General features: G+C 53.0%; 13 protein-coding genes across 13 annotated transcripts; 10 read left to right on the forward strand and 3 right to left on the reverse strand.

Annotated features, from left to right (window-relative positions):
• Positions 1-212: 212 nt before the first annotated feature.
• On the forward strand, positions 213-1,642 carry PG994_003111 (uncharacterized protein; the record flags this gene model as incomplete). Its single annotated transcript, XM_066854520.1, is given in 2 exon segments — positions 213-560; positions 578-1,642. The coding sequence occupies 2 exon segments, from the start codon at positions 213-215 to the stop codon at positions 1,640-1,642; spliced, it is 1,413 nt and encodes a 470-aa protein (XP_066720375.1).
• A 1,705-nt stretch (positions 1,643-3,347) lies between these two features.
• On the reverse strand, positions 3,348-4,262 carry PG994_003112 (uncharacterized protein; the record flags this gene model as incomplete). Its single annotated transcript, XM_066854521.1, has 1 exon — positions 3,348-4,262. The coding sequence occupies one exon, from the start codon at positions 4,260-4,262 to the stop codon at positions 3,348-3,350; it is 915 nt and encodes a 304-aa protein (XP_066720376.1).
• Positions 4,263-6,063: 1,801 nt separating this feature from the next.
• PG994_003113 (uncharacterized protein) lies at positions 6,064-7,078 on the forward strand (the record flags this gene model as incomplete). Its single annotated transcript, XM_066854522.1, has 3 exons — positions 6,064-6,150; positions 6,209-6,363; positions 6,421-7,078. 3 exons carry the CDS (start codon positions 6,064-6,066, stop codon positions 7,076-7,078), a joined length of 900 nt encoding a protein of 299 aa, XP_066720377.1.
• A 942-nt stretch (positions 7,079-8,020) lies between these two features.
• PG994_003114 (uncharacterized protein) lies at positions 8,021-9,183 on the reverse strand (the record flags this gene model as incomplete). The annotated part of the gene is made up of 2 exons (XM_066854523.1): positions 8,021-8,820; positions 8,964-9,183. 2 exons carry the CDS (start codon positions 9,181-9,183, stop codon positions 8,021-8,023), a joined length of 1,020 nt encoding a protein of 339 aa, XP_066720378.1.
• Positions 9,184-9,834: 651 nt separating this feature from the next.
• On the reverse strand, positions 9,835-10,913 carry PG994_003115 (NADP(+)-dependent dehydrogenase; the record flags this gene model as incomplete). The annotated part of the gene is made up of 3 exons (XM_066854524.1): positions 9,835-10,004; positions 10,090-10,312; positions 10,407-10,913. The coding sequence occupies 3 exons, from the start codon at positions 10,911-10,913 to the stop codon at positions 9,835-9,837; spliced, it is 900 nt and encodes a 299-aa protein (XP_066720379.1).
• Positions 10,914-12,016: 1,103 nt separating this feature from the next.
• On the forward strand, positions 12,017-13,051 carry PG994_003116 (RNA polymerase ii mediator complex component; the record flags this gene model as incomplete). Its single annotated transcript, XM_066854525.1, is given in 3 exon segments — positions 12,017-12,402; positions 12,416-12,521; positions 12,548-13,051. 3 exon segments carry the CDS (start codon positions 12,017-12,019, stop codon positions 13,049-13,051), a joined length of 996 nt encoding a protein of 331 aa, XP_066720380.1.
• Positions 13,052-13,635: 584 nt separating this feature from the next.
• Positions 13,636-14,960, forward strand: PG994_003117 (alpha/beta-hydrolase; the record flags this gene model as incomplete). The annotated part of the gene is made up of 3 exons (XM_066854526.1): positions 13,636-13,893; positions 13,917-14,441; positions 14,619-14,960. 3 exons carry the CDS (start codon positions 13,636-13,638, stop codon positions 14,958-14,960), a joined length of 1,125 nt encoding a protein of 374 aa, XP_066720381.1.
• Positions 14,961-16,081: 1,121 nt separating this feature from the next.
• Positions 16,082-16,831, forward strand: PG994_003118 (uncharacterized protein; the record flags this gene model as incomplete). Its single annotated transcript, XM_066854527.1, has 2 exons — positions 16,082-16,170; positions 16,255-16,831. The coding sequence occupies 2 exons, from the start codon at positions 16,082-16,084 to the stop codon at positions 16,829-16,831; spliced, it is 666 nt and encodes a 221-aa protein (XP_066720382.1).
• Positions 16,832-17,751: 920 nt separating this feature from the next.
• On the forward strand, positions 17,752-17,988 carry PG994_003119 (uncharacterized protein; the record flags this gene model as incomplete). The annotated part of the gene is made up of 1 exon (XM_066854528.1): positions 17,752-17,988. One exon carries the CDS (start codon positions 17,752-17,754, stop codon positions 17,986-17,988), a length of 237 nt encoding a protein of 78 aa, XP_066720383.1.
• A 399-nt stretch (positions 17,989-18,387) lies between these two features.
• On the forward strand, positions 18,388-18,804 carry PG994_003120 (uncharacterized protein; the record flags this gene model as incomplete). Its single annotated transcript, XM_066854529.1, has 2 exons — positions 18,388-18,485; positions 18,546-18,804. 2 exons carry the CDS (start codon positions 18,388-18,390, stop codon positions 18,802-18,804), a joined length of 357 nt encoding a protein of 118 aa, XP_066720384.1.
• A 1,041-nt stretch (positions 18,805-19,845) lies between these two features.
• PG994_003121 (uncharacterized protein) lies at positions 19,846-20,067 on the forward strand (the record flags this gene model as incomplete). The annotated part of the gene is made up of 1 exon (XM_066854530.1): positions 19,846-20,067. The coding sequence occupies one exon, from the start codon at positions 19,846-19,848 to the stop codon at positions 20,065-20,067; it is 222 nt and encodes a 73-aa protein (XP_066720385.1).
• Positions 20,068-20,713: 646 nt separating this feature from the next.
• On the forward strand, positions 20,714-21,451 carry PG994_003122 (uncharacterized protein; the record flags this gene model as incomplete). The annotated part of the gene is made up of 1 exon (XM_066854531.1): positions 20,714-21,451. The coding sequence occupies one exon, from the start codon at positions 20,714-20,716 to the stop codon at positions 21,449-21,451; it is 738 nt and encodes a 245-aa protein (XP_066720386.1).
• Positions 21,452-21,954: 503 nt separating this feature from the next.
• PG994_003123 (uncharacterized protein) lies at positions 21,955-22,434 on the forward strand (the record flags this gene model as incomplete). The annotated part of the gene is made up of 2 exons (XM_066854532.1): positions 21,955-22,222; positions 22,316-22,434. 2 exons carry the CDS (start codon positions 21,955-21,957, stop codon positions 22,432-22,434), a joined length of 387 nt encoding a protein of 128 aa, XP_066720387.1.
• Between the last annotated feature and the right edge of the window lie 2,336 nt (positions 22,435-24,770).

Here is a 24,770-nt window from a genome sequence, read left to right on the forward strand (position 1 = left end):
AATGTTTGCGCGAGCTGGCGTAGGCGTTACCAACAATCGCGTATAAGCTGAAACCCTATGTCCTGACAAACGCAATCAGCCAGGTACTTAAGCGATGCAAAGCCGTCAAAAGTAGGCATAACACTTGGCATAGTTCTCATACAGCATCAGCATTTTCCCTTATCCAGTTCAGCAATATATATATACAGCTAAAAGGTTTGTTTTGACGATCCATGCGCCTCCCCATTCCTCCCACCATTGCGCGAGGGCTGACCGGATTCCGGGATGCTGCGGTACAGGCGCGGGGCACCGAGCGGCCCGCCACCACCAGCACGGCCGAGGCGCTGGCGGGCCAGTGGGGCAACCCGACGGATATCTCCACCATCCTGATGATCATCGGCGGCGACGTCGTGCAGAAGGCGCTGGCACAGGGCACCGGCCTCTGGTACTTCACGCCCGTCTGCTTCTCCTTCGGCTGGGTCTCGTACGCCTTCGCCGCCCTCGTCAACGTCCTCGGCGACGGCCGCCTGCTGCCGCCGCCCGACTACCCGGCGAAAGTCCTCAACCTCGGCTCCGGCTACGTGCGCGAGAACCGCAGCTGGGTCGTCGGCCGCCTGCTGCGCGACCTCGACACGATGATGACGGCGACGGCGCAGCGCTGCGCATCACTGTATACGACGCCGTCGAGAATCGGAGCGGCGACCTGACTCGCTTCCGCTGGACCCGGACGCACTCCGTCGCGCTCCTCATCATCGCCGACCAGTTCGGCCTCGCGGCGGGTCCCATTGCGCTCTACGGTGAGTGGGACATCATGACGATCGTCGCCGTGGGCACCTTTCTGGCCCAGATTGCGGGGTCCTTGCCGCAATGGCGCGCCGAGAAGCTCCCGAACCGCCAGAAAAGTAGGGAAATGTATGCCCTGACCCGAGGTAACGGCTCGCGAGAAGTAGTAGTCATTTCCGGCAAGGGGAAGTGTTTTGACCTGGAGGAGCTGGCCGCGCTGCCGAACCCTCAGAGCGGCAGGCTTTGGGAGAAGTTCACTGGGGCCAGTTTACTTTCTGTGCCTCTGTTGCAAGGGCTAAGGGGCTTTGGGACTCCCACGCCTACTGAATCTGAGCCACTCAAGCCACGAAAGCCTTGTAGGTTGCCCTTGGGCTTCTGGCTGACGCGTATCGTGGTGACCGTCCAGTCCATCCTATGGCTGCTGCTCCTCGTCAACGTCTCAATGCCGCGCGCGAGCAACTGGTTTTTGCTCGGGATCGGCGCGATTGGTATGTTTCAAAACGGCATCTCGGCCGGATCCGATTGTGACCCTAAGCACCGAAACCTACCTCTACTCAAAGTCAAAACCATACGATCCCAGAAAGTCATGGACGGTTTGATGGATTTGGAAGTCACGTACGGTAACGGTGAGGCTCTCCTGCATGAATTCTTCCCGGGCCATCTCCACCCCGATGAGGAGGAATGGTGGGCTGGCAATAAAGACCCTTATGACAAGAAACGGAAACAAGAAGAACAGCCCCGAGGGACCCCTCGCACTCAGCTCTCACCGAAACAGACGCGGGAGCCTCGTCCTTTTGAGCCGGCATACCGCCCCCACCATCTGAAGAAATCGCCGATGAACCCAATTACTTCTGATTACCATCAAAGTATCACGCCGTGACCTGGAAGGCCACCTGGTCGGTTAAAGCTTGAAAAGCACCAGTCTGGGAGTTAGGGAGTGGGTATAATGAGGCTGTGTTATATTCGGGCCCGAGGCACACTTAATTAGTCCCCCTTTTTTACCTTTGTCGTGATATTCCATACGATAGACCATGCTTTTTTTTTATCAGTTATATAACAAGTCAGCGCAATTTAGATAAAAGAAACAAGAACTATATGTTCTGTTTAACGATTAGCCATAAGATAGCTGGCGGCTTCGACACTGTAAAGTGATGATCCAAATGGCTCCGTGTTTACGTATCAGATTTGCCTGCATTTATCAAAAGCCTTTGACTAGCGAGTTGTCGCCAACAGAGGTTGCCCGTGAGAAACTGTCAACGCAATTTCTTGGGCGCTCTCGACGTCTCCCTTCTGATAGTATATCTTCGCGACATGCTCTTCCATGTCCAGTGGCGCCGCAAGCCGCTGCTTCCTCGACTCCGGGTCTCTGACGGTGGCCAACAACCTACTGCGTGTTTCAAGCTACCTGCCTCATCGAACGCCAACCGTACGGCCAGCATAGCGACTAGAGGGCACAGCGTCTCGGGGCGATGCTCCTCCACAACTATCTTGGAGTCCTCCCCTTGGCGTTTGGCACAGAGCTATGCATGTCATGACCCTCTTGGGTTCTGGCGATAGGATGGCTTTGTCCTAGCCTGTCTACACCACGTCGAAGGTCTAGGAGTTCTGACCCAAAGGAAGAGTTCTCAGAGAATTGGTTTCTGGAGCATATATATTTACTTTCTGCACCGCACTGGTTCCTCCAAATCGAGCTAGATAATCGGATGCTTCCAATGCCTGGGTCCAGCGGCTCAACGGCTGATGGATGTTTGGCAGATGAGTGACTCAGCATGGCTCATGGCTTATTCTCAAAGGGATGCTCTATGGCTTAGGATGGCGCTTTTTCTTCTTCCAAGACTCTTGAGTCCGAATCATGAAGGAAGGGCGCTGCCTTATGGAGTCAAATCTTGCTATCTCCGATGCTTGCCCTAGCTAGCTTAGGGCGACGAAAACTTGTATTGTCTAGAGCAAGATGCAGATGAGACTTAGAAAGCCAAATTCACTTGTTCATATGATAGCTCGAGTGCTGGTAAGCTTCAAAGATGCTTCTTGACCTTCTTGTAGCCTCCCAGTTGCCGTGCGGCCATGGCTAACCACCACCTCAGTATTCATCGAACGGATTGCCTATCCCTATACTCCTGAAGTTCGACTACTACTTCTGTTTGCGAGTGATGCAAAAAGTTGGAGCAAGGTGTTGGGAGATCGCTGATCATTCCAAGTAGGCATCCTTGTCGAAGGTTGGTTTGACGTTCATGTTGCGAATTGCAGAGCTGATGTGAGAGGCCTAGCCATAGGCTGCGACTGTCAGAGGGTGTTTTACATCCACTTTGTGTAAATGCAGTACTCATACAGTGGGATTGACATAGATTATGGAGGGGTATAACATTCGTATTTGTATTAGGCATTATCGTCACGGGCAGTATTGCTCAGAATTTCCTCCTGATATCTTCCTTGCCTTAAGACCTTTTCACTTCCGCAGGGTATATTCTCACAATCCACCAATCCATCCTCTGTCATCAACGCAAGTACTTTATATGCGTTACTGAGCGAACGAAACAGTATAACAATGCCCGGGGATATCAAATCGTTGTCTCGTACAGTTGAGGTCATGGCCCCAAATCCGCTTGATCTAAACCTGGCTGGATCATGTCCGGCGGATGCGGCGCTTGGCCCGGAATACCGTTTGTGGAGAAGACCGAGGGCTTCATCGCCGGAGCCGGAGGACGGCCCGGTCCCGCCAGTTGTTCGGGGTAGTCTGGGCTGCCAGGGGCATCGGCGCCACCGTTGTGCTTCTGCAGCTCGTCCCACACAATCATGCGCGACCCCGGCGGCAGCTTGCTGATGACGCGGTACCAGAACCCGGGCCGCGTCCACGACAGGTTGACGTACTGCTGGCCCTCGACGGGCGCGGCGCTGCTCTCGTCCTCCTTGAACTTCTTGAGCATGTTGTTGACGTCGTGGCGCTTCAGCTGGATGCCGGCGTGGCGCCGCTGGATCTCCTCCAGGATGCCCGACGTGGTGGCGCGCGGGTGGATGGCCAGGGTCTCGACCTCGGCCGCGATGCCGAGGTCGTCCCGGGCGCGCTTGCGGTTGGTCGGGATCCCCGCCGCGTCCACCTCCATCTCGTGGTCGTGCTGGTTGCGGCCCTTGACGTAGGAGAATGTCCAGATGTTGTCGCGCGTCGAGGACTTGATGACCCCTTGCCACGCGCAGGTGCCCTTAGTGCTCTCGCGCTTGCGCTTCTTCTCGGGTGGCACCAGGGCGGCGGCCTCGACCTTGGTCCGCGACGGCGCCTTGGCCTTGGCTTTCCAGCACGAAAAAACGTGGCGGCGGTATATGTCTAGTACGGGGTCTTTACTCTCGGCGCAGGACTTGCTGACCCCGAAGCCGGCCTGCTCTGCGGCTGCTTTCAATGCCTTTTCGGCATCCTCGTACTTGGCCCAGTGCATATTGGACAGGGCAGCCACGGCGGGGTGCGTGTCTGGCGGCAGGGGCTCCTGCACCTGAAGCAGGGCGAACATGATGGGCAGCGGTGCATTCAAGTATATCAAGAAGTCTGTTAAGTCCGACCCTGTTGTTATGGGGGTTGACAACCGCAGAATGTCAATCGGACGGTGTAAAGCGTTGGGTCGACGTTGAAATTGAATAATGTGACGGTCCTCCAGGCGATTTTGGTCAGAGGGCGGGTCGACATGGCACGTGCTTTGGATGATTCTGGCCGTACCTAGCCACATCCAAGCCACAAATGGCCCGTGGCTGTCACCAAAAACTCCTTGCTTACCAGTGAAGCCAAGTCAACACCGTCGTTAAGTCACTAATTATCCAAATAACCCCTTTCTTGCTACGATACCAGGACAGGTTCAAAACAGGTATATAATCTCATTTCTCACGCTATTGCTCTTGGCCTTCCGTAAACCGATCCTTCTAAGTATGCGTCACACATATTATGTTTTAGGTCATTGTCTTTGCCCTTGTGCCGATTAGTACGCTCGGTTTACTCCGTACTCTCCGACCCATGTCGGCACCTTGGTCGTCAGGCTAACCGATTGGACCTTGCATCACTGACGGTAACCATGACCAAGATCTGGGTAGCATGTGCTAATGAAGATAGCTAAGATTTCATAGACTCCCTGGGCGACATGTTCGTTCCCTGACCTTTGATTTCGGCGATGGGAGGTAACTGCGGGGGAGGTAGTGGCTGAAGTGGTCTTCATCTAATCGACGTGGCGTAGTAGACAGTGTAGGTAACAGGGCTTCCAGTGGCACTTGGTTCTCTACGTCGACTGAATAGTTGACCTATTAGCGGGCTAGATATCTACTTCACGGCTGCCGACCAAAATAGTACGCACCTGGACGACTGCTATATCGGCGGATCCAGAAATTATATAGTGTAATGATTGAAACGATAAAAGAGGGAACGCCGATGACGACTCCGCCGAAAAGAGAAATGAGGGCTTCAATGGATAAAGACGCCATAGTTGCCGGTTGTGAGTCTCGTGTTTGGGATCAATTGAAAGCTGGGACGAAGCAGGCCATTGATGGGTGGCATTTGTGCAGGCACCAAGTCAGTCCCCAAGGGCTGGCTGGGCAATGTATTTATATAGAGAATCCGGCAGTTGTAGGCCTGCCTTTACTACCTAGTAGCTAATAATTATCGCAATCCGTCGCAAGAGAACCTGGGGGCTCGACCGTGATGCTAATTTCAAGTATTCTAAGGGTCTATTCCCCTTCGCGTGAGCCTCCAGGCTGGCTATCGGTCATCGCAATGGCTGCGACATGTATTTTATTCGCTAATAAGGAGTTTAGGCGGGCTGTGCGGACTGCTAATACATATGTTGTGAGCAATCTTAGCTCATCTGACCAGATCTGCCGCCCAGGCCGGGCGTGTATTGTCGTGACTGTCGCAATGGATCGCATTGGTCGTAACCATGAGGTGACACAGCCGCGACCCGATAGCGTTCTGCAGGCATAGCATGGGTAACTCGGGAAGAGGGCGCTCAGATCGGCCAGGGGTTGCGCAGTCAGATGGTCTTGCCACCCAATAGAACGATGGTCGCAATGATCGCAATGCATGTGAGGAAAGCACGCACCGGAATATGCCATGCATTTCATTGGTAGACCTTCACGCTGACGCGTTACGTCAGGACCAAGGGACTTTCGCAATAATCTGCGATAAAAGCCATCGGCCCTCCCTGTCCTGTGAACCCTCAACTCCCAAAAAAAACACTGAACAGTTTGATCAGTTTCAAAACCCCATTACATTATTTCGTCCAACTTGGGCAACCAACCCAATAAGTCGAAATCCAATACATTCCGTGCATCATGGACTCCCAAGAAGCCAGCCCTAGTAAGAAACGCGGTCGGTATGCGTACCTCAAATGTGTCCAATGTCGGAAAGACAAGAAGAAGGTAGTACTGCCCTTGACAAGTCGGCCTTTAAACGCACTGTTTACAACAGCATGCATAGTGCCTACCAGTAGAGCGGCAATCGCAAGAAAAGTGCGATCGATGTGAAGAGAATGGCTTCGAATGCTCCAGCAACCAGATTGCCGCAGACAGTACGCCAAGCCTGGTGCCAGGCGCTCCTGGGGATACTGCATTCCGAGCCCGGGTGAAAGACTTGTGAGTCTCTCCTGGACTATTACTTGATCAGTGGCTTACTTTATCTACTTTATCTAGGTTGGATGGGTGGCAGTGGTACAAGATTCTGAATTACTGCTTCCATCAGCTCAAAACAGAAGCGGAGAAATCAACTGTGGGAGCTTACTTGGCAAAGATTTCTCAAGAGCTCACGCACTTATACCAACACGCACGAGAATCCCGAGACACTACAGCAAAAGTCCTATTGTGTCAAATTTATTATTGCATACCAAGCCTTAGAGATCGCGATGAAGCTCAAAATGAAGCGATCTTAGCAATCTCGGAGACCATCTTGCTACCGGGAGATATCTCGAACTCCGGATTGAGAGATTTGCTTGTGTTAGCAGAGATTGAAAGTAGCGCGGGCAATACCGACGATGCTCTACTCAGCCTGTTGAACACAATGGACGATGTCTTGGAGAATTCCAACGTTACTCATACTCCAGAGACGATGAATGACATCTGTATTCTCACCGAGAAATACGTCGAATGTTTCACGCAGTCTGCACTCACCAAACGCAAGCTCTACGATAAAAATTATCTCAACACAAAGCAGGATATTCCCGACCTGTTGAATATCTATGGATCTCCGTTTCTCCCGCAAGGGGCAATCCAGGACACACATATCAGATACCTAAAGTGGCTGCTACTCGAATTCAAGCCTGAATACAATTCAGCTACTGGCTTCGAAGGATAAACACTCCTACACTTAGCTCGCCAGCTTCTTCTTCGAGAGGATGGGCATCGCGTGTCAGGAAAAGCGGTCGGTCTCTTACTAGAGATGGGCCACGGAACCCAGATAAACCGCAGAAACTTGGACGGGAAGACTCCTTTACATTGCTTCTGCGAGAATTACGAGCGTCGTTATGTCCAATTCACCTTATATAATAACGAATCCTGTCTCCAAACATTGCATCGACTCCTCTCCCTTCCCGACATCGATATTAGCATCAGAGAACCTCATGGGCAATTTGCGTTGTATTACCTGTTTGAAGCGTCGCGCAAGGCCTGGTATTATAAGACCATGGCAGATCGGGTTCAATCACTTCTCGATTGCTTCAAGACACTGCACCCAGACAACTACTACTCTACACAAGAGACCCTCGTTCCTGCTTCGTTAGATTAGCATCGAATCAAAGGCTTTTCTCTCTTGATACCACATGGCTGGCTTCGGAGTACTCTTGAAATCAGTGTTGCCACATAAGCCAGACAGTCTGTCCTTGCATAACCAAATACCTTACTGCTCAGCATCTTCTGGTCGCTGATGAAACTCTGGTTCATACTTTAACTACTTTAGGACACGTACAGCATCGATCACAGTGCTGTCAGACAGGTCCCTGCAGACTAAATACAGGAGACACCATTGCCCGAAGCTTGAAGAAGTGGGACTTCGTGGCCTGGTGGCACAAGAAGGGTGGTTACTGGTTAGACCAAGGGAGACATTATTCCTGCTGACAAGCGGAGCATTTATAATGTCAGTCGCGCTCGCATGGGTAGTTTACAGGGATTGGGCAATTGCATGTCAAACGGGGGCTGTTTTTTCGCTTCAGGGGTGTTTTTCTGCACATGCATCTACCAGGCCGTACTCTGAGTGGCTCAAATCAAATCAAACTCTTGTCCGTAAGCTATCTACATAATCCTACATAATCCATGCCAACATCATGGCCGCCCCCACAATAGCCGTAGCCGCCGCGCCGAGTCCCACCGCGTGCACGGCGGCGCTCTCCGGATCCTCCCACTCGACCTTGCTCGTGTTGACGCGCACGCACATCAGCGTGAGCTTGCCCATGTAGCCGTTCGTGATCGGCAGCATGGTGTTGATCATGACGACGTGCAGCCGGTTCGTGGCCTCGTCATAGTCGGTCAGGTTGGTGCCGTTGCGCGCGAACGAGTTGAAGGTGTAGAAGCCCGTGTCGCTAGCCCAGTTGGGCGTGCCCCCGGGGACCCGGGTGTAGTTCCCGCTGCCTGGCTGGCTCGGCCGGGAGCCGTTATGGTCGTTGAAGTCAAACGTGTCGATGAAGTCGAACGTGTCGATGGTCGGGAAGTAGCTGCCGTGGTCGTGGGCGTAGCCGAAGCTGTCGGCGCACTCCGGCAGCGCGTCCCAGCTCTCGTCCGGGCCCGAGCACGAAGAGCCCACGCTCGCCGAGCTCGAGCCGTTGCGCAGCATCGCGTCCCGGCACGCCTCGCCCAGCGCGGCGCCGCAGTCGATGCTGTTCGTGTCGCCCTCGAGGTACCGGTTCGTCACGTTGCCGGGCCACGCGTACGACATGGCCACCGAGATGCAGACGGGGTTCTCGCTCCGGACCTGGTCCGACATGTTGCCGCCGCCGGCCCAGCTGAAGTCGGAGGTGGTGAGGGCCACGTGCGGGTCGACGAGGGGCGTGTCGTCCTTCGGCCTGGGGCCCGCGTTGGGTGCGGCAAAGTCGGAGACGTTGACCCCTGTGGCAGATTTCTGTTAGTGTCTTCAATTTCTCCCTCTGTGTGCATGTGTGTGTGAGAAAGGGGATATTTCGAGAAGCCTGCAACTTAGTTCACGTACGTCATATCCACTCCAGGTTTCTGTACCTCTCTGGGCTGCTAACCCATAAACCACGAAAAGGGATGGAATTTGACCGAGCGGGTTGCGTTGGGATTAACGGCGGCCTGCTCATAGAGGGCACCTTTGATACTGTCTTGGCTGTTTGAGAAATTTAAAGTGCCTGGTATCATTGTAGGCTCGTAGCTGTCCAAGGACACAGCTTTGGTAAGCAATGGCGCAGTTGCCAGGAGGAAGAAACCCCTCGAGTCAGTGAATTGGACCATTTTGAAAGTGAGATCGTACGTAGAAGCGCAATGAGTGCAATGATGGGAGTTCAGGACACGAGAACTACCTGGGCAAAAGTTTCACATTTAAATCATTCGACTCTGGCAGCTAGGCTGTGGCCAATGGTCTTACAGGCCCACAGCAAAATGAGCGTGTCGTCATATTACTGGCAGTCCCTTGAGCGTGATTGGTCATTGGTCTCGTTACACGAGCCGCGCATCTGGGCATAGGGGGGGCGGAGAGCCCTCCCTACAAACAGAGCCACCTTCGACGAATGGAAGCTCGGCAACGGCTGCCTGCGCTGTCATCGGGCCCACCGACTAAATCGCGTCCGCTATACGGCGGTAGTGGCTGGGCAGCGCGGGCGATGAGTGGGGCCAGACGGGATTGCATGGATTTATAGCATCATCAGCTGACGCTAGATCCTACGCTACTACGTTCGCCCCATACGACTCCGGGACGATAGCTAGCCGAGCTGACAATTCCAACAAAGTTGAGAACAATGCTGAGTCAGATCAGCGGAAAAATCGTAACTATCTTCATATTTTTCCTCTTGTCATGCTGCTAACAAGGCTTCTAGAAGAGCTGTCCAATAACTGCAGCAATATCCCCGTAGGTATACCAAGAATCGGTAGGTAGTGCCACCTCATCTAAATGCCATGCACACCGATCCGCAGGTAAGTAGGATTCTCGTCAATCTTCTTCCTCAAATTGCCGCTCTTCATCTCGTCGACGTCCCATTCGTTCCATACGAATCGGCCATGCAAGAAAGCAGCCTCCGGTGAAGCGGCCCATACGGCGAACTGGCCAGGGAGGTCGGCTGCAATTTTAAGTGTAAGTCAGCAATCTCGGTCCTGCTGAAGGAGGACGACAAGATAAACTGGAGGGGAAAGCCGCATTCTTACCATCGTTCCAGTCGTATGCACTCTTCGGGATCCCGATGGAGGACGAGCCTGGCGTCCATACCGGACCCGGGTTGAAGGTGACGATCTGCATCACCTCCGGCTTGGTGTCTTGGGCGATGAGCTGCATGGCCAGGGCCCCGGCGTTCTTGGAAAGCCCGTAGACCAGCATCTTCTCGGCGGTTGCGAAGTTGTGGGCCGCCACCGAGGAAAGGTGCACCACGTACTAGAAAGAACAGTCAGCATTTGGGCTGTTAAACATGCCATCCCGTTTTTCTGAAAGAAATTCAATGGATGCGGCGTCTCCTGATTATTCTCACCTTGGTCACGCCCTCGCTGGATCCCTCCTGCTTATAGAACCGCTCCGTCATGTCCAGATTGCCGACCAGGTTGACGTTGTAGCTCTCCATGATACCCTTTGTGCCAAGCTCCAGTAGCGGCATCATAGGAGGCGCGATCGTCGCGTTCAAGACCAGGACGTCGATGAAGATGCCTCGAGTCTTCAGGTCGGCCCAGAGGGTCTCGACATCGGAGCTCTTGGCGATGTCGCAACGCAGCCCCAGGACTTGAGACTTGGGAAATTCCTGTCCGAGCTTGGCGGCCGACTGCTTGATGAAATCCTCGCGGCGACCAACGATAACCAAGGTAGCGGCCGAGGCTTGAGAGAAGGCCTTGGCTATGTGGAATCCTATACCGCCACCTCCACCGGTGATGAGGATGCTCTTGCCGGCCTTGGACAACTCGGGCCTGAGGGGCGAGATGGAAGGGTATGGCTTTTTATGAAAGGCATTGGTGATGCTGAACTTTATCGCTTCTACATCAGCCATGTTGGTGGTCCTTGAAATGGAATCTGGATGGGGTTAATTGTGTGGCGGTGCTTGAAAGTGTCTATGTTGATGGTGTCTTTATTATCTGGAACATCTGGCGACGAGAGGGATATTTATAGGCATATGCAGACCGGCTGTTGAAGCACAGTTTGGCTGTATATCGGGCCTCTTGCTCACCTTGCCAGCCAGTAGAATGGATCCATAATCCTCCGCGGCGTGTCTCGTCAGCTGCATCTGCGGGAGCGGGCTGTGCATATTGCATGAGGTGACTCAGGAAACCCGCCCATCCGGCCAATGAACGAGCTACGGACCCTAGATGCTTGATAATCAGCCACGTTTCTGTGATGAAAATAAAGCTTATCATAGGCATGTGTCCGCGAAAGATCAGGTGAAATAGATACTCACTTAGGCAGAGAGTGAGACGCTCCGCCAGGCGGCCCCATAACTTCCCACGCCCGCCCCTGCGGGAGAAGAATGGAGAGTCGAGCCTGCGGGATTTAGGCCGCTCCACTATTATCCGCCCCTTCGCTTATTACGCGCACCTGTCAACCCCCTTCCTTCTTCTCTATCTCTCACCCCCTCCATTGCATAGGGCTGCTCGTTGCTTCTCCGCATTTTCCCCGCCCGCCTTGTATCGACTACCTGCTCTTCGAGATACTACGTCCCTATGTGATGGATACGACCCCAGTATGTCTCAAACCCCACCAAAGTCCGCTGGATCGGTAACCGCCGCGCCAATGATCTGGAGGCGGGCGTGCGTGGCTTGTACCAAAGCCAAGCGCCAATGTACCAAGCAAGTCCCGTCGTGCCGCCGGTGTGCGGGTAAGTGTATTCCCTGTGCTTATCCGCCTGCTCGGCGTCCTATCGACACTCAAGTTCCAACTCCCTCTTTATCGGACAACCTATCATCCATGCTATTTGATCCCGATGAACTGGTAGCCGACCAGCCGTCGGTGGAAATCCCGGCATCGATGGGGGCGACGACGGATACGACGACTACGACTACGGGAACGACCACAGTATCGCCTAGAGAGCAGGTGGCACCGGGTGGTGCAGATCTTCTAGGTTCCACCACTACGACCCCACGTCCTGCAGACCAGAGCATGATAGTCGCCAACATCCCAGCGAGTACGGGCGAGCCGGAGGTGAACTGGATTCTTGCACAGCACTCGTTCGTGCCGGAAATGATAGTTCCCGAGGAGTTTCTCTTGGATCTCCCCATCAATGTGATGGTGGACCAGATGCTCAACTTCGTCGATCTCATGAAGAAGTGGTTAAAGGACTGGGTCACCGACGGCCACAGCCCGCTGCACCACCGGCTGCTCTACCACACCAAGATGCCGCGGTGCGTGCAAGACGCCTACAGCACCATGAGCCTCTACTTCCTGGCGCGGGGCCCCTCGAACCAGGACAGCATCTTCCAGCTCATCGATGACCGAGTAACGCAGCTATTCCAGACCAGATGGGCGAGGAACTACTGTCAGACAACGTCGGCTCCCAAGCTCGCTACCTTTTGGCCGGCTGTCGCGTGTCCAGGCCATGGTGGCTTACCAGATCATCCGGCTCTTCGACGGCGACATCCGGATGCGGGCGCACGCTGAGGCCGACGTCCCCACGCTCGCCGCTTGGACCAGGACATGTGGGCGCAGACGAGGAGATCGGCCTCGCCCATCTCGGGAGGCGATGCCTCGACGAGCCCGCTGAACCAGTCGATCCCCTTTGACGGCATCGTCTCGCTCGACGAGTCGGTCGTGACGTGGAAGCTGTGGATCCTGACGGAGAGCATCCGGCGCACCTGGCTGGCGTCCAACCTGATCATGGAGCTGTACCACTACATCAAGCAAGGCTGGTCGCAGTGCCCCGGCAGCATTCCCTTCACCCTGCGTGCGGGGCTGTGGGAGGCGGAGACGGCCTATGCCTGGTTCGCCGCGCAGCGGAATCACGAGGACGCCCTGTTCGTGCCTATATTCAAGCAGCCGGCAATGATGCAGGCGACGAGTCCCCGGCAGGTCGACGAGTTCGGGCATGCCCTGCTTGGCATTACGTGGGGCTTGGAACGGATGGCTCGGTGGCACGACAGGATGGGCGAAACGCTGGACAGCCCCTTAACGGAAAGAGCTCCTGTTGTCAGTAACTAAATTGATTGATGTATCAGCAATTGTCGTCTCTTGAGAGTTGAGGTGATGCCGGTGCACGTGAAGATCACAGCGAAACTACTGATGGTATTCCTCAATTCTTCCATCCTCTTATCACCCAGGGAATGTCATTTTTGTTGGCCTCAAGTTTGGGCCAAGAGTGCCAAGGTCGGTTGGACATTGTAGCATCACTCCAATGGGACGGGTTCTTTCATTAGATGTGATGAAGGGGTAGTTGAATGAAATCCGAGTAGTAGATGCTTGTCTCGTAGTTAGGCTCTAACCTACCAAATTAGCCATAAAAGTCATGACGCGTCAAAGGGTCAATGGAAGCTGGTTGGATCTTCAATGATCTTCAAAGCACGGGGTTTCGTCGGAATTTGTGTTACCGAGGCCAATGGTTGCACGCGCCGGTCGGAGCCATGACGGCAGCATTGCACAACAAGAAGTGGGGTTAATTTTCAAACAAAACAGGTAACCGTCCAGAGCCTCATTTCACCCTCTTATTTCAACATCACTATCGTATAAAAGACACTATTATCTCTATAACATCAAGCTACTTCACCCGAAAGGAAAAGATAAAGACAATGGACGACGATATCAAACCTTACGAGATTGCCGTGCCGGAGCGCGACCTCGCCGACCTCAAGGTTCGACTAGGCCGTGTGCGCTTCCCCGACGAGCTAGAGGCGGCCGAGTGGGACCTCGGCGCCCCGCTAGAGGACGTCAAGCGCCTAGCCAAGCACTGGCAAGCGGGCTTCGACTGGCGCCGCGCCGAGGCCGAGCTGAAAAAGTTCCCCCAATTCACCACCGACATTCAGGCCGACGGCTTCGACCCCGTCAACGTGCACTTCATCCACCAGCGCAGCGACGACCCGGACGCCATCCCCTGCTCTTCATCCACGGCTGGCCCGGCAGCATCTACGAGGGCACCAAGCTCATCGACCCCCTGACCCAGAGCAGTACCAGCACCGGCAACAATCATCCGTCCTTCCACGTCATCGTGCCGTCGTTGCCCAACTACGGCTTCTCGGGCGGTGTCAGCAAGCGCGGCTTTTCCATTGACCAGTACGCCGAGGTCCTCCACAAGCTGATGCTAACGCTGGGCTACGCGCAGTACGTGACGCAGGGCGGCGACTGGGGCTGGTTCATCTCGCGGGCGCTGTCGGCGCACTACCCGCAGCACGTGAAAGCGACGCACCTGAACCTCGACCTCGCACGCCAGCCGGGCTGGCTGAAACACCCGCTCCTGGCGCTCGAGCACCGCGTCACGCCCTACAGCCAGCACGAGTGCGAGGGCTTTGGACGAACGTCCTGGTTCGAGAAGGAGGGAGCGGATACGGGGCCGTGCAGTCGACGAAGCCGCAGACGCTCGGCTATGCGTTGGCGGATAGTCCGGTCGCGCTGCTGAGCTGGGTTTATGAGAAGTTGCATGATTGGACGGATGGATACCCCTGGACTGACGACGAGATTCTGACATGGATTAGCATTTACTGGCAAGTTACATTTGTTTCAATCTCTTTCGTACTTCTGGTGGCTTGCATTAGCTCTAACGTCTCCGTCTTTGTAGGTTCAGCACTGCCGGCCCGCGGCCAGCCTGCGGATTTACTACGAATTCGCGCGCGTTAACCGGGGCGAGGCGACCCGGCCCGGCCAGATGACCCAAGACCAAATGATCGACTGGCAGCCCGTCCCGCTGGGTCTCTCACACTTCCCCAAGGACGTCATCTCATTGCCCAGCAGCTGGACCCGCGCAGGCGGCCGCGTGGTGTTTGAGAAGACCCACCCCAGCGGGGGCCACTTCCCGGCCTGGGAGAAGCCCGAGGCCATCGTCGGGGACCTGCGCGAGATGTTTGCGAAGGACGGCCCGGCCGGGGATGTAGTCAAGAAGAATGCGGGAAGCAAACTTTGAAAGGGGGTGTTTGAGCTTGTGTGAGCTGGGGAGGGAGTCAAATCTGACTACTGTGTTTACGAGATATGACCAAATTCATGAACCAGTCAGAAAGCAATCTTTATACAGCTTTATAGTGTAATGGATATAATTAGCGGCTATATGTTCCGCGATTCTGAAGCTGTTCGACCCGTTGGACCTTAACTATGGTATAATTATGTTGCACGGTCGAGAGCAACAGATGATACATGAAGTGCTGTATTAGAAAGAAGAGAAAGCTAACAAAAGAGAGCAGCACCTAAGGTGCTATATATACATAAAAGGAACAGCTAGCATAGCACGCTATTACTGAACAGGGGCTGACCCCTGTCTACACTGCGACAAATTATATATCACACAATTATTGATTCTCTCCTATCCATGGGAGCCTTCTTTTTGCCTCTCAATCCGTATCGTTGCTTGTACTCATCATATATGAACTGCGCAACGATTAGGTGCCAAACGTTAGAGTACGAGGACTTGCACGCCGTACTGCCGCTGTAAAAGTATGCGTAGCTGCCCGGGTATGCTTGCATGGTGATGCGATACGCCATGCCCCTGGAGTCGCCGTGCTCCTGGGGGGCCGTGGGCAACTCCCAGTGGGAATTGCGAGATGCTATTGCACTGCGGAATCTAGAACGTGAAGGCATCGCCTCAGCAGGCCTCCGCGTTGCTTAAGGTTGTCGGGCCGCCGTGTATCGTTATCGCCGTGATATCGGCACTTGCCAAACGTCAGTTGCAACTCCTATCCGCGCCGGTGATTGCGCTGGACAACTTGTCTACAGTAAGGATGGATTGACCAGGCTATGGGAAGGTGTCACTGAACGCGCATTCACTGACGGGAATCTCTTTCTTGGGGGATACATCCACTCTACAGGGAGCAATTGCAGCTTGTGCCGCTGAAAGGTAGCTCGGCTTAGCGGCAATGCTCCCTAATAGGTAGGGCCACAGGCGAGTTCAATGGTGTTCAATGAGATCCAGAAGCTCCCAGACTGCCCGGAATTCACGCCTTGTAAACTTCATTGGGGTAAATTCACGTCGTGTCAGATTCTCAACACTCCTACAAATACCCATTGCCAGAACTCTCGAGTACCACTGGAAACATGGCTAGCGGCAGCAACACCGCCGCGTCGGACAATGCTTTTCTCTGCGACATCTGCCAAATGCCAGTCAAGAGCCAGAACGCACTTCAGTAAGTGAGCTTCCAGTGAAAACGATATGAAAACGGCACGAGAACGCGGTTCAGAAAGTGCTAATCTAATAGCAAGATATGTAGGCGACACCGAGCCGGCCATGACTGGCTCTCTTGCGACGTCTGCGGCGTCAAATGCAGCAGAGCCGATTCTGTCGCAAGACACCGATTCTTCCACCATGGCATTAACACACAACATGTTTGCCATTTTACAGATTGCCACCGCAGAGGCTACGGCTTAACAACCCACGATGGGCTCGTGGAACATCTTCACCGCAGCCACCAGGGCGCCAGCCTCGAGGACAACACCGCCGCCCGGCTGACTGAGGCAGTACCGTCGCGGGATGATTCGTCCACCGCCCCAAGCAATGGCGCCAGAGGGTCAGATAAGGAGATGACAGACATCGACGATGACTCAAGCGGCGATTACCTAGGGGCCAGCGACGACTATTTTATCAAGTCTGTCGATGAGTACGAGACGGAAATATTCAACCTCCAAGAGCAGCTGGAAGAGGAGCGCGAAGGCCACAACTTGGAAATCGCCGATATCCATGAAATGTACAGAGAAAAACTGAAGAAGCTCATGGTGGAAGCAACATACAAGGATATGGAGCAAGTCTGGGAGAAAATCAAGGGAGTTCACGACTCCATCCCTTTGTAAACTAGCAGGATGAAAGCATTTGCGATGCTGGGCTGGATTTGACGATAATGACCGGGGCCCAAGTCTAAGTTGAATAACTCTCACGGGTAAAAAGCTTTGCTAATTTGGCACGCACTGTTATAGTGCTGGATAATGGAATGAGTCTGACTCTAATTTGTCTGCTTTGTTACTGGAGTGTCGTTAATGTCCGCGTGATGCCTTCACGTCACTGCTTCACCCAAGCAGGGTTGTATCCCTCTGCCTGGGCAAACAGGTAGGCTTGTTACGATATGATATCGTACAAACAGGCAAATGTGTCCGATGCAACTGTCCTGAGTAGTTGGTGCTGCTGACATGAAATAAGATCAAGCTATGGCACCCAAAGGGGCTTCAGACCCGCGTTCCAGTCATCCCTCCACAACTCAGAACAGCAGTACGCAGCCCATGGCAGTCCAACTCCAGCAATAGCCGATTACACTCAACCATACAAGATACCACTCATTGCGCCACTAATTCCATGCATGGCCTTCTAGCCACAGATCAAGGAATCAACCATGGCGAGCGGCAGCAATAACTCTGACCCGACCGGTTACCCTCCCTGCCCCTACTGCGACAAGTGGTTTACGAGCAGGAGAGGTCTCCTGTAGGTGCACACTTTCTATTGAGTGCTTCTGCAACAGACAGGAGTCAAGAATAAACAGAGAACTAATATGTGGTCATGCAGGCAGCACCTGAAATATTGTGGCCTTTACAGCCCCTGTTCCGAGTGCGACCGGAATTTCGATAGTAGTTTACAGCTTCGTGTCCATTATTCTCTCAAGTACAACACTAATACCCCCTTTATTTGTTGGTTGGAGAATTGCTATAGAGGAGCCCTAGGGTTCGCGAGCGAGGAAGACCTCGCGGCCCATCTACGGCAACGCCATCCCGGTTCCACGACGATGAGGGAAAATGATATGACAGGCATTCGCATACTTTGGGAAAACCAAGACTCCAGCGAGGAGGGCGATTCCATCGCGGATCAAGAGGCGGTGAACAGGGATGCCGAAACCGAGAAGATCAAGGACTTGGAGCAGAGGCTCGCCGCTGCCGCGCTTCAGATTCAGCATCTTCAGGGGCAGTTGGGAGAACAACGCGACGGACAATTAACGGAGATCGAGGATCTTCATACAATGTAATTACAAAGCCAAGCTCAAAAAGCGAAAGGAGCAATACCAGGCGGCTATGACTAGACGTTAAGCACGTACCTGACCCATTTTCGTTTGGAGTAGGAGGGTAATAAGCTTCTAATGCTGTTGTCAAACAAATGTGAGCTATAGCACAGAGTTATAAAGGCCGAACTTCATAAATTTATTTATTTCACGTCTTCTGAATCATTCCCCTACCCACTTTTGGTCGACCTTTTTGTTAAACACCCATCCTTCCACCCCCACCAACTCAGGAAGACACCTGAAACACCCTCCTGCACCGCACTATAGCGTCTTCTGTTTACTAAACCGGGCAGCCAAGCTCACCACTGTGCTTCCCACTTTATCAAAGAGACAGAATTCACCACAGCTTCCTTCAGAAACACGACAATGGCATCGCTGCACACAGCGGGAAATTCTGCAGGCAGCAGCAACGCCTACGTATGTCAGACTTGTAGCCAGGTTCTCAAATCGGAAAGGACCCTCCTGTATGTTCACCATGATCATCCGTCTACGTTCTAGAAACAGGCTGACCTTCTGATACACAGACATCACAACCAAACCCACAACAAGCAATACAGATGCAGTGACTGCGGCGAGCTATTCGCCCGAGGTGATCAAGTCAAGGTGCACCAGCAAACAAAACATGGAAAAAACACGTCCCACTTCATTTGCTACATGGCGGACTGCACTCGTTCCGGCCTGGGACTCACGACAAAGGACCTTCTCGTCATCCACCTTCAAAAGTGCCAGCAAACAGCCACGCTCGCGGATAACGAGCAAGCCACGGCCGACAGCAGCATTTAGCTGACTGGAGAATCCTCGAGCGAAGCAGAGAGCGGATCGGAGGAGGATATCGAGATGACCGAGGCAGGAGAAAGCTCTGCAGCGAGACCGGATGATGAAGAGAACGAGGCTAGCGAAAGCGGTCATCAACCCTCGATACACCTTCAAGAGCCCTTTAACGATCGACTTCGCCAAACCAAGCTCTTCGAAGACCAAATTGCAGAAGAGCGAGTTAAGTGCGCCATGGAGATGGAGAATATCTATAGATTTTACCAATCCAAGGTACAGCGCTTGGAGGATCGGCTCGCTAAGCTGAAGCAGAGAAGCTGGTGTAGACTAAGTAAATATGAGCCTCATCAATAGCAGTTGCAGGGAACCCAATCTATGCTGCAAGAATTTTAATTTCCTCCGAATCCCTTGTCTTTTCGCTTCTAGCAAGGTTTTTTTTATTTAATGACCATCTCCCCACTACCACCAAAAGAGGATGCATACAACATCTCTCCACCACCACTAAAAGAAGAACATACACCATCTTACCACTGCATTCTCAGCAGCAACCCAGCGAAGCCATAATGGCACCGCCAAACCAAGCCGGAAATGCGACTGGCAGCAACGCTGGCACAAGTAACAGATACGTATGCCAGACATGCAGCAGGGTTCTGTATTCGAAGAAGTCACTTCTGTATGTGCACCTTGCCCATCCACTTTCGCTTTTGATGCAAGCTAATCTTTGATACACGGGCAGACAGCACAAGCAAATTCACGACAAGCAGCATGAATGCAGCACCTGTGGCATGGCGTTTGGCAGACGCGATCTATTGACGAGACACCTGTACCAGGTGCATAAGAAGAACACATCACCTTTCGTGTGTCACATGCCGGACTGTGACCGAGACGGGCTCGCTTTCCACACCAAAACCTACCTCGTTATCCACCTCACCAGCTCACATCAAAGCGCGACAATTGAGAATTAACGAACAAGCCGCGGCCAGCAGCAACATCCAGCTGACTGGCGAGACGTCAGGCGACGAGCACAGTGAGCCAGGAGACGACGACGTCCCGATGACTGAGGAAGGAGGCCGCTCTGTAGAGGAGTCGGGTAACGACAACAAGGATGGCTACAGTGACTATGCGACGCTGTCTCACTACAAGAACCAACTCAAAATCGTCCAAGATGAACTTGATAAGGAACGAAGTGATCATCTCAAGGAGATCACCGATCTCCAAAACTCCCACCGGATTCAGATTTCGGAGTTGATAAAGAAGCTTCCTGAACAGAAGTAAAGCATCAACAGACAATCATCCAACCAAGAATTGTTGGTCAGATACGGAAACAATCTTCAGTCTAACGGACTGGATAGAGACTGGAGCAATATGTACGGAGTACTGTACCATGGACTGGATGAAAATGGTGTTTTAGGACACAGACACGACGTCAGGGTATCCCATAAACATGCTGTGGGAAGAATACCAGGACCTTCTGAGGTGATTATTCACAGGGATGTGCTGGAATTATTGGTCTTGTAATAGAACCCTCAGCAGTGCTTTAGGTAGCCCAAGACCTGAATCCACAACTTTTGCCTTGTGTACAGCTGCTTCTGCTATGAGTGTGAAAAGTGCTGCTCCCCGCACAATTCCCCAGAGGCCAGCGACACTGAATTGTGATGTAGCACGTTATAACCGAAGCAGGTCCAAGTAGTGAACGATGCGTGAGATGTAGGTCTATAGCGCCCCGAGCATTCACTTGATAACAAAAATCTTACATTCAATGTTGTCCACCCTCGATTTCTTTCACCCATAGATTCGGCCACCTTCAACTTTGCCCAATCTCAACCCCGAACCCAATCCCTCCGCCAGCAAAGGTGTGAAACTCAAACATCGCATCAGACTAGAACGCCTACTAAAGCACACATCAGACCGAAAAGTCAGGATGGAAGCGCCGACACCTACCCCGGCGAGTCCCACAGCTGGCAGCAGCGGTGTCGACGCGAACACCCGATTTTCTTGCCCGAATTGCGACAAGACGTTCAAGCACGCCAGGACAGGGAGTAAGTACACATTCCCTAACGATCATCAGTTCAATGATGCTAACATCTTGGTATGCAGCCGCCACTTGAGAGGCCACCAGTATCTTTACAAGTGCCGATTCTGCGCCGACCGATTCGCCCGGTCTGACGGGGTCCCTCGTCACGAGTACATGGTGCATAATCAGAACCCTTCGAGCCATGTCTGCTACATCAAGGGCTGTTTTCGTTCGCGCTTCAGTATGAAAGACGAGGCCACCTTGATCCTGCATCTCGCTCAGTGCCACGATGGTGCAACGATGGACGACAACGAAAAGGCCAAGGTAGAGCAGGGCTATGATTTGCCATCGGACGACGAGGATGACGGCGACAACGACGGCGAGATTCACCACCAGGAGCCCAGTAACGCTCACCAAGACTATCCTCTCGCTTCCCCGGAATCTGCCCCTGCCCATCAAGATGCCACTTCTGCCAATCATGAGGCGACGATTGCAGAGCTGCATGAGCAGCTCCAGCAGGAGAGAGAAAGCCACCAGGTGGAGATAAACAACATCCATCAGGCCTACAAGGCTAAGCTCCAGACGAACAAGGACTGGGCCCAGGTGGCAATCGGCAAGATCTTCGAGGAGGTCGACGATATTTAGGGGACTAATTCTACTTGAAGGAATGGCAGAGAAAGCGCGAAGATCAAGAGGCGTTTGATTAAGGGCCGGGCGAATGAACCGCATTACTGTTATTGACTGAACGTCAAAGGTGCGATAATGGGGAGAATCAAGACGTGTTGCAGAATAGGACTTGTCTAGAATCAATGTGCCCATGTTCCGGAAAACCGACCTTTGTCTGGGCCTGAATGCAATGTTCGGCGATAGCGGCGTTAGCGGGGTTCAAAAAAGGGGATTGCTTTTAGCCCATAGTAGTGCTCACTCTTGGCGCTTGCGTGAGACCCTGAGAACCAACACCCTTCAACTTTGTCCTTTCTTTCTGTCTCTGCTCAATACTTTGAGTACCTACCACCGCTCATCAACGCCTCCGCCAACACGACAGAAATGGGCGACAGGTAACCAGCCAGATAACCTAGACTCCCCACCATCCTACATAACACCGTACGCCAAACCTCTGTTGTCGTCAAACAAGCCGGCCGACCAAGATGCCACCACCCCAGGTATGGTCCAACGCGGGCTGCGTTCTCAGCCTCGCGCCCATGGCATTCGGCCTGCCTGCCCTCTTTACGCCAGAAAAGGCCCTCGCTGGCTATGGTCTCCCACTCGGCAAGACCCCGCAAGATCAAGCGCTGGCCCGGGGAGTCTTCCGCATGTACGGCGTGCGCAACGTCGTGATTAGCCTGACGCTGCTGACCGCCTGGTACCGCGGCCACCGCGAAACACAGGGCGTAGGCTTGATGCTTGGAGCGCTAAGTAATTTATACCAAATGCGAATCACAGAGTCATTCTTATCGTTTCAGTCTCAGAACAAGTGGGTGCATTGCTAATCACATAGCATCGGTGTAGTGGCGCTGGTCGATGGGTTGGTGTTCAAAGATATACTTGGGGGTGGAGAGTGGGAGCACTGGGGGTTCTTGCCATTTCTCGTTGGTATCGGGGCTGGTGTCCTGGGATGGCTCGGTTAGAATGCCACAGTCATCGTTGCGAGGACTTCTTGTCCCCTTCAAGAAGAGACGTGCTGTCACCCTTTTTGGTGCTGCACCCACCCCTTTTAGTGTTAAGGGGCTATCGGTGCAAAGTGTATCGTGGTGATGTTTTTTTGGTGTTGCCCCCTTTTCGGTGCTGTACCCTTTTAGGTGGTGAGGGCGATCGAGCGCTTCAAGTGTCGGGGCGCCGGCAATGTGAAACTTCAAGTACATACCTAAAGATAAGTGTAGCCTAAGGACCGTGCATGGCAGCCGCTGACAGCTGTTGACAATACATAGTCGGTTTAACCAAAATTTACATAGTCAGTGTATCACTTCTCTTTAAGAATCGCCGAAGAGTATCCAGAAGGGTCTCAACCGGCGTTAACCCTTGCCAAAGTAGTAATAGAGCCTCTGTAGGTTAACTATGAGGACGGTCTACGACCTTTACAATCTGTAGTATCGTATCTACGACATCACCGATGATGTTGTCGAGTTGCCTGTCCAGCAGACACCTAGCTTCGCTAAAGTTTTCGCGGACAGGTTGCTACTTAAATTAAACATCAGGATGATATTACTCAATCAAGCACTGCAAACATTCTCAGCTTTGAGACGAAGCACATGCAAAGGAAGGCTCAAGTATTGTTAGTGCATGGTAGAATAGGACAACGCTGATGCTCAAGGCATGTACCTGATCTTGGCTAAATCGTCTTTCTTCTGCTAATCAATCGCATTTCTGCTTACAGTTAGATTTCGTAGTAGGGGTGATGAAAAGTCAGAAACTGGCTGGAAAGGTGTCCTCAAGAGGTATGGTTAGTGGATATGAACGGGAGGTGATGCTCCGGTTCGGCCCGTCGTCCGTTGTCTGCATTGGCGTGTAATCTAGAAGTCAAATTGTGCGCGCTCGTCCCTCCACGTCGGCATTTGACGTTCGAGCCTGCGGCATGGCCCACTACTCTATTTCGACTTCAATGGTAGACGGTATGAGTGACGTAGATATGATGACGGTGATGCTCCACGTCCGCATCATCTACCAACAGGAATCATTGACTGATCAAGACTGTGCCCCGAGTCCTTAGCAACACCAGTTGCCGCTAGGAAACATACTTGCCTTAGAGATGTGATCTAGTCAGATCTGCTAGCTAGAAGCCGGCCTTGGGTCACACTTTTCTCCGAGCAAAAACCCGTTTCGGGATGTACGCCGGGAGCGCGGGGGTCATATCCGTGCGAGTAGATACCTTACCTACCTCTTTCCTACAGAGATAGCCCCATGCACTACCGAGGGGTTGATCCTGGTTTTGGGGTGTAACGAGATGTTCCGCCACGTGTTTTGCCATGTGGCGTCTGGGTCCGGTCACTAACCGCAATAATGCCCAAGCCGCATAAACGAGCTCGCCGAGTGGGAATCTGAAGTATCATAGTTACCTGTCCGGTTCCATAAGTATCTGTAGTGATTGAGTATTGGTGGAGAACTGCCATTCGAAAATGCGACCCGTATGTTCATTGGGAGGTTTGCAGCGATTCTGCTGGCAAATGGAAAATGCAAGTGTGTGAAGACTGAAATTCGATGGTGTAACCACCGGAATTGGACAATCAGAAGGACATACGCTTTCCCACCAAGGGAGTAAACGGTCCGCGGTGGCTGCATAGAGGCGGAGCTTCGTCATCGGGGCTTAGATGCCAAAATCTGAAATTCCATGTTGTTCCGCCCAAGAATCCGATGGGCAAAGTATGGGAAAATTTCCCCGATCGCAAAACGTTGAGGAAAGCATGGCTGCACGGCCGAAGCCGAAATGTCACCCCACGCTGGCATGGTCTAGAGCCCGATCCACTTAAGTGGCGAAGTCCCTTGAGATGGCTTTTCTCGTTTTATCTTGATGTAGGTGCCGAGGTGCGCACGCTCGTACCGGATAGCTGTTAGCGAACCCACAGTGGGCATGCTTGTTAATTGGCAAGAAAATCCCCTGGTCCTAAAACGTTTGGATTCGCCACACGAGTTCAGCATCATCTTGCACGGCATTGGGCGGAGCGTTTCCGCGGAATGCCCGCGATAGCATCCAGGGATTGTTTGAAACTTCAACCGACCTTATGTTCCGCCCCTTTACAAGGAATTCCATTAGCAAGTGGTAATTTATAAACTGTTCCCCCAATAGGATGGTCTCACTCGAGACATTGCATTGCCGGTTAGACGACGGCCATCAAAGGTCTTCTTTGAGGAGCATGGAAAGTATTAGCTTTCAGCCGCACCGCAAGTCGCGACCACATCAATAGCTGACACCCAATTTTGGCTCTGAGATACTCGGATCCATCGACCATACAGCCTCTACCCCTCTCTG

The sequence above is a fragment of the Apiospora phragmitis genome (assembly GCF_038363925.1).
Source record: "Apiospora phragmitis strain CBS 135458 chromosome Unknown utg000003l:1.0-2676785.0:1.0-2680665.0, whole genome shotgun sequence".
Taxonomy (NCBI): domain Eukaryota; kingdom Fungi; phylum Ascomycota; class Sordariomycetes; order Amphisphaeriales; family Apiosporaceae; genus Apiospora; species Apiospora phragmitis.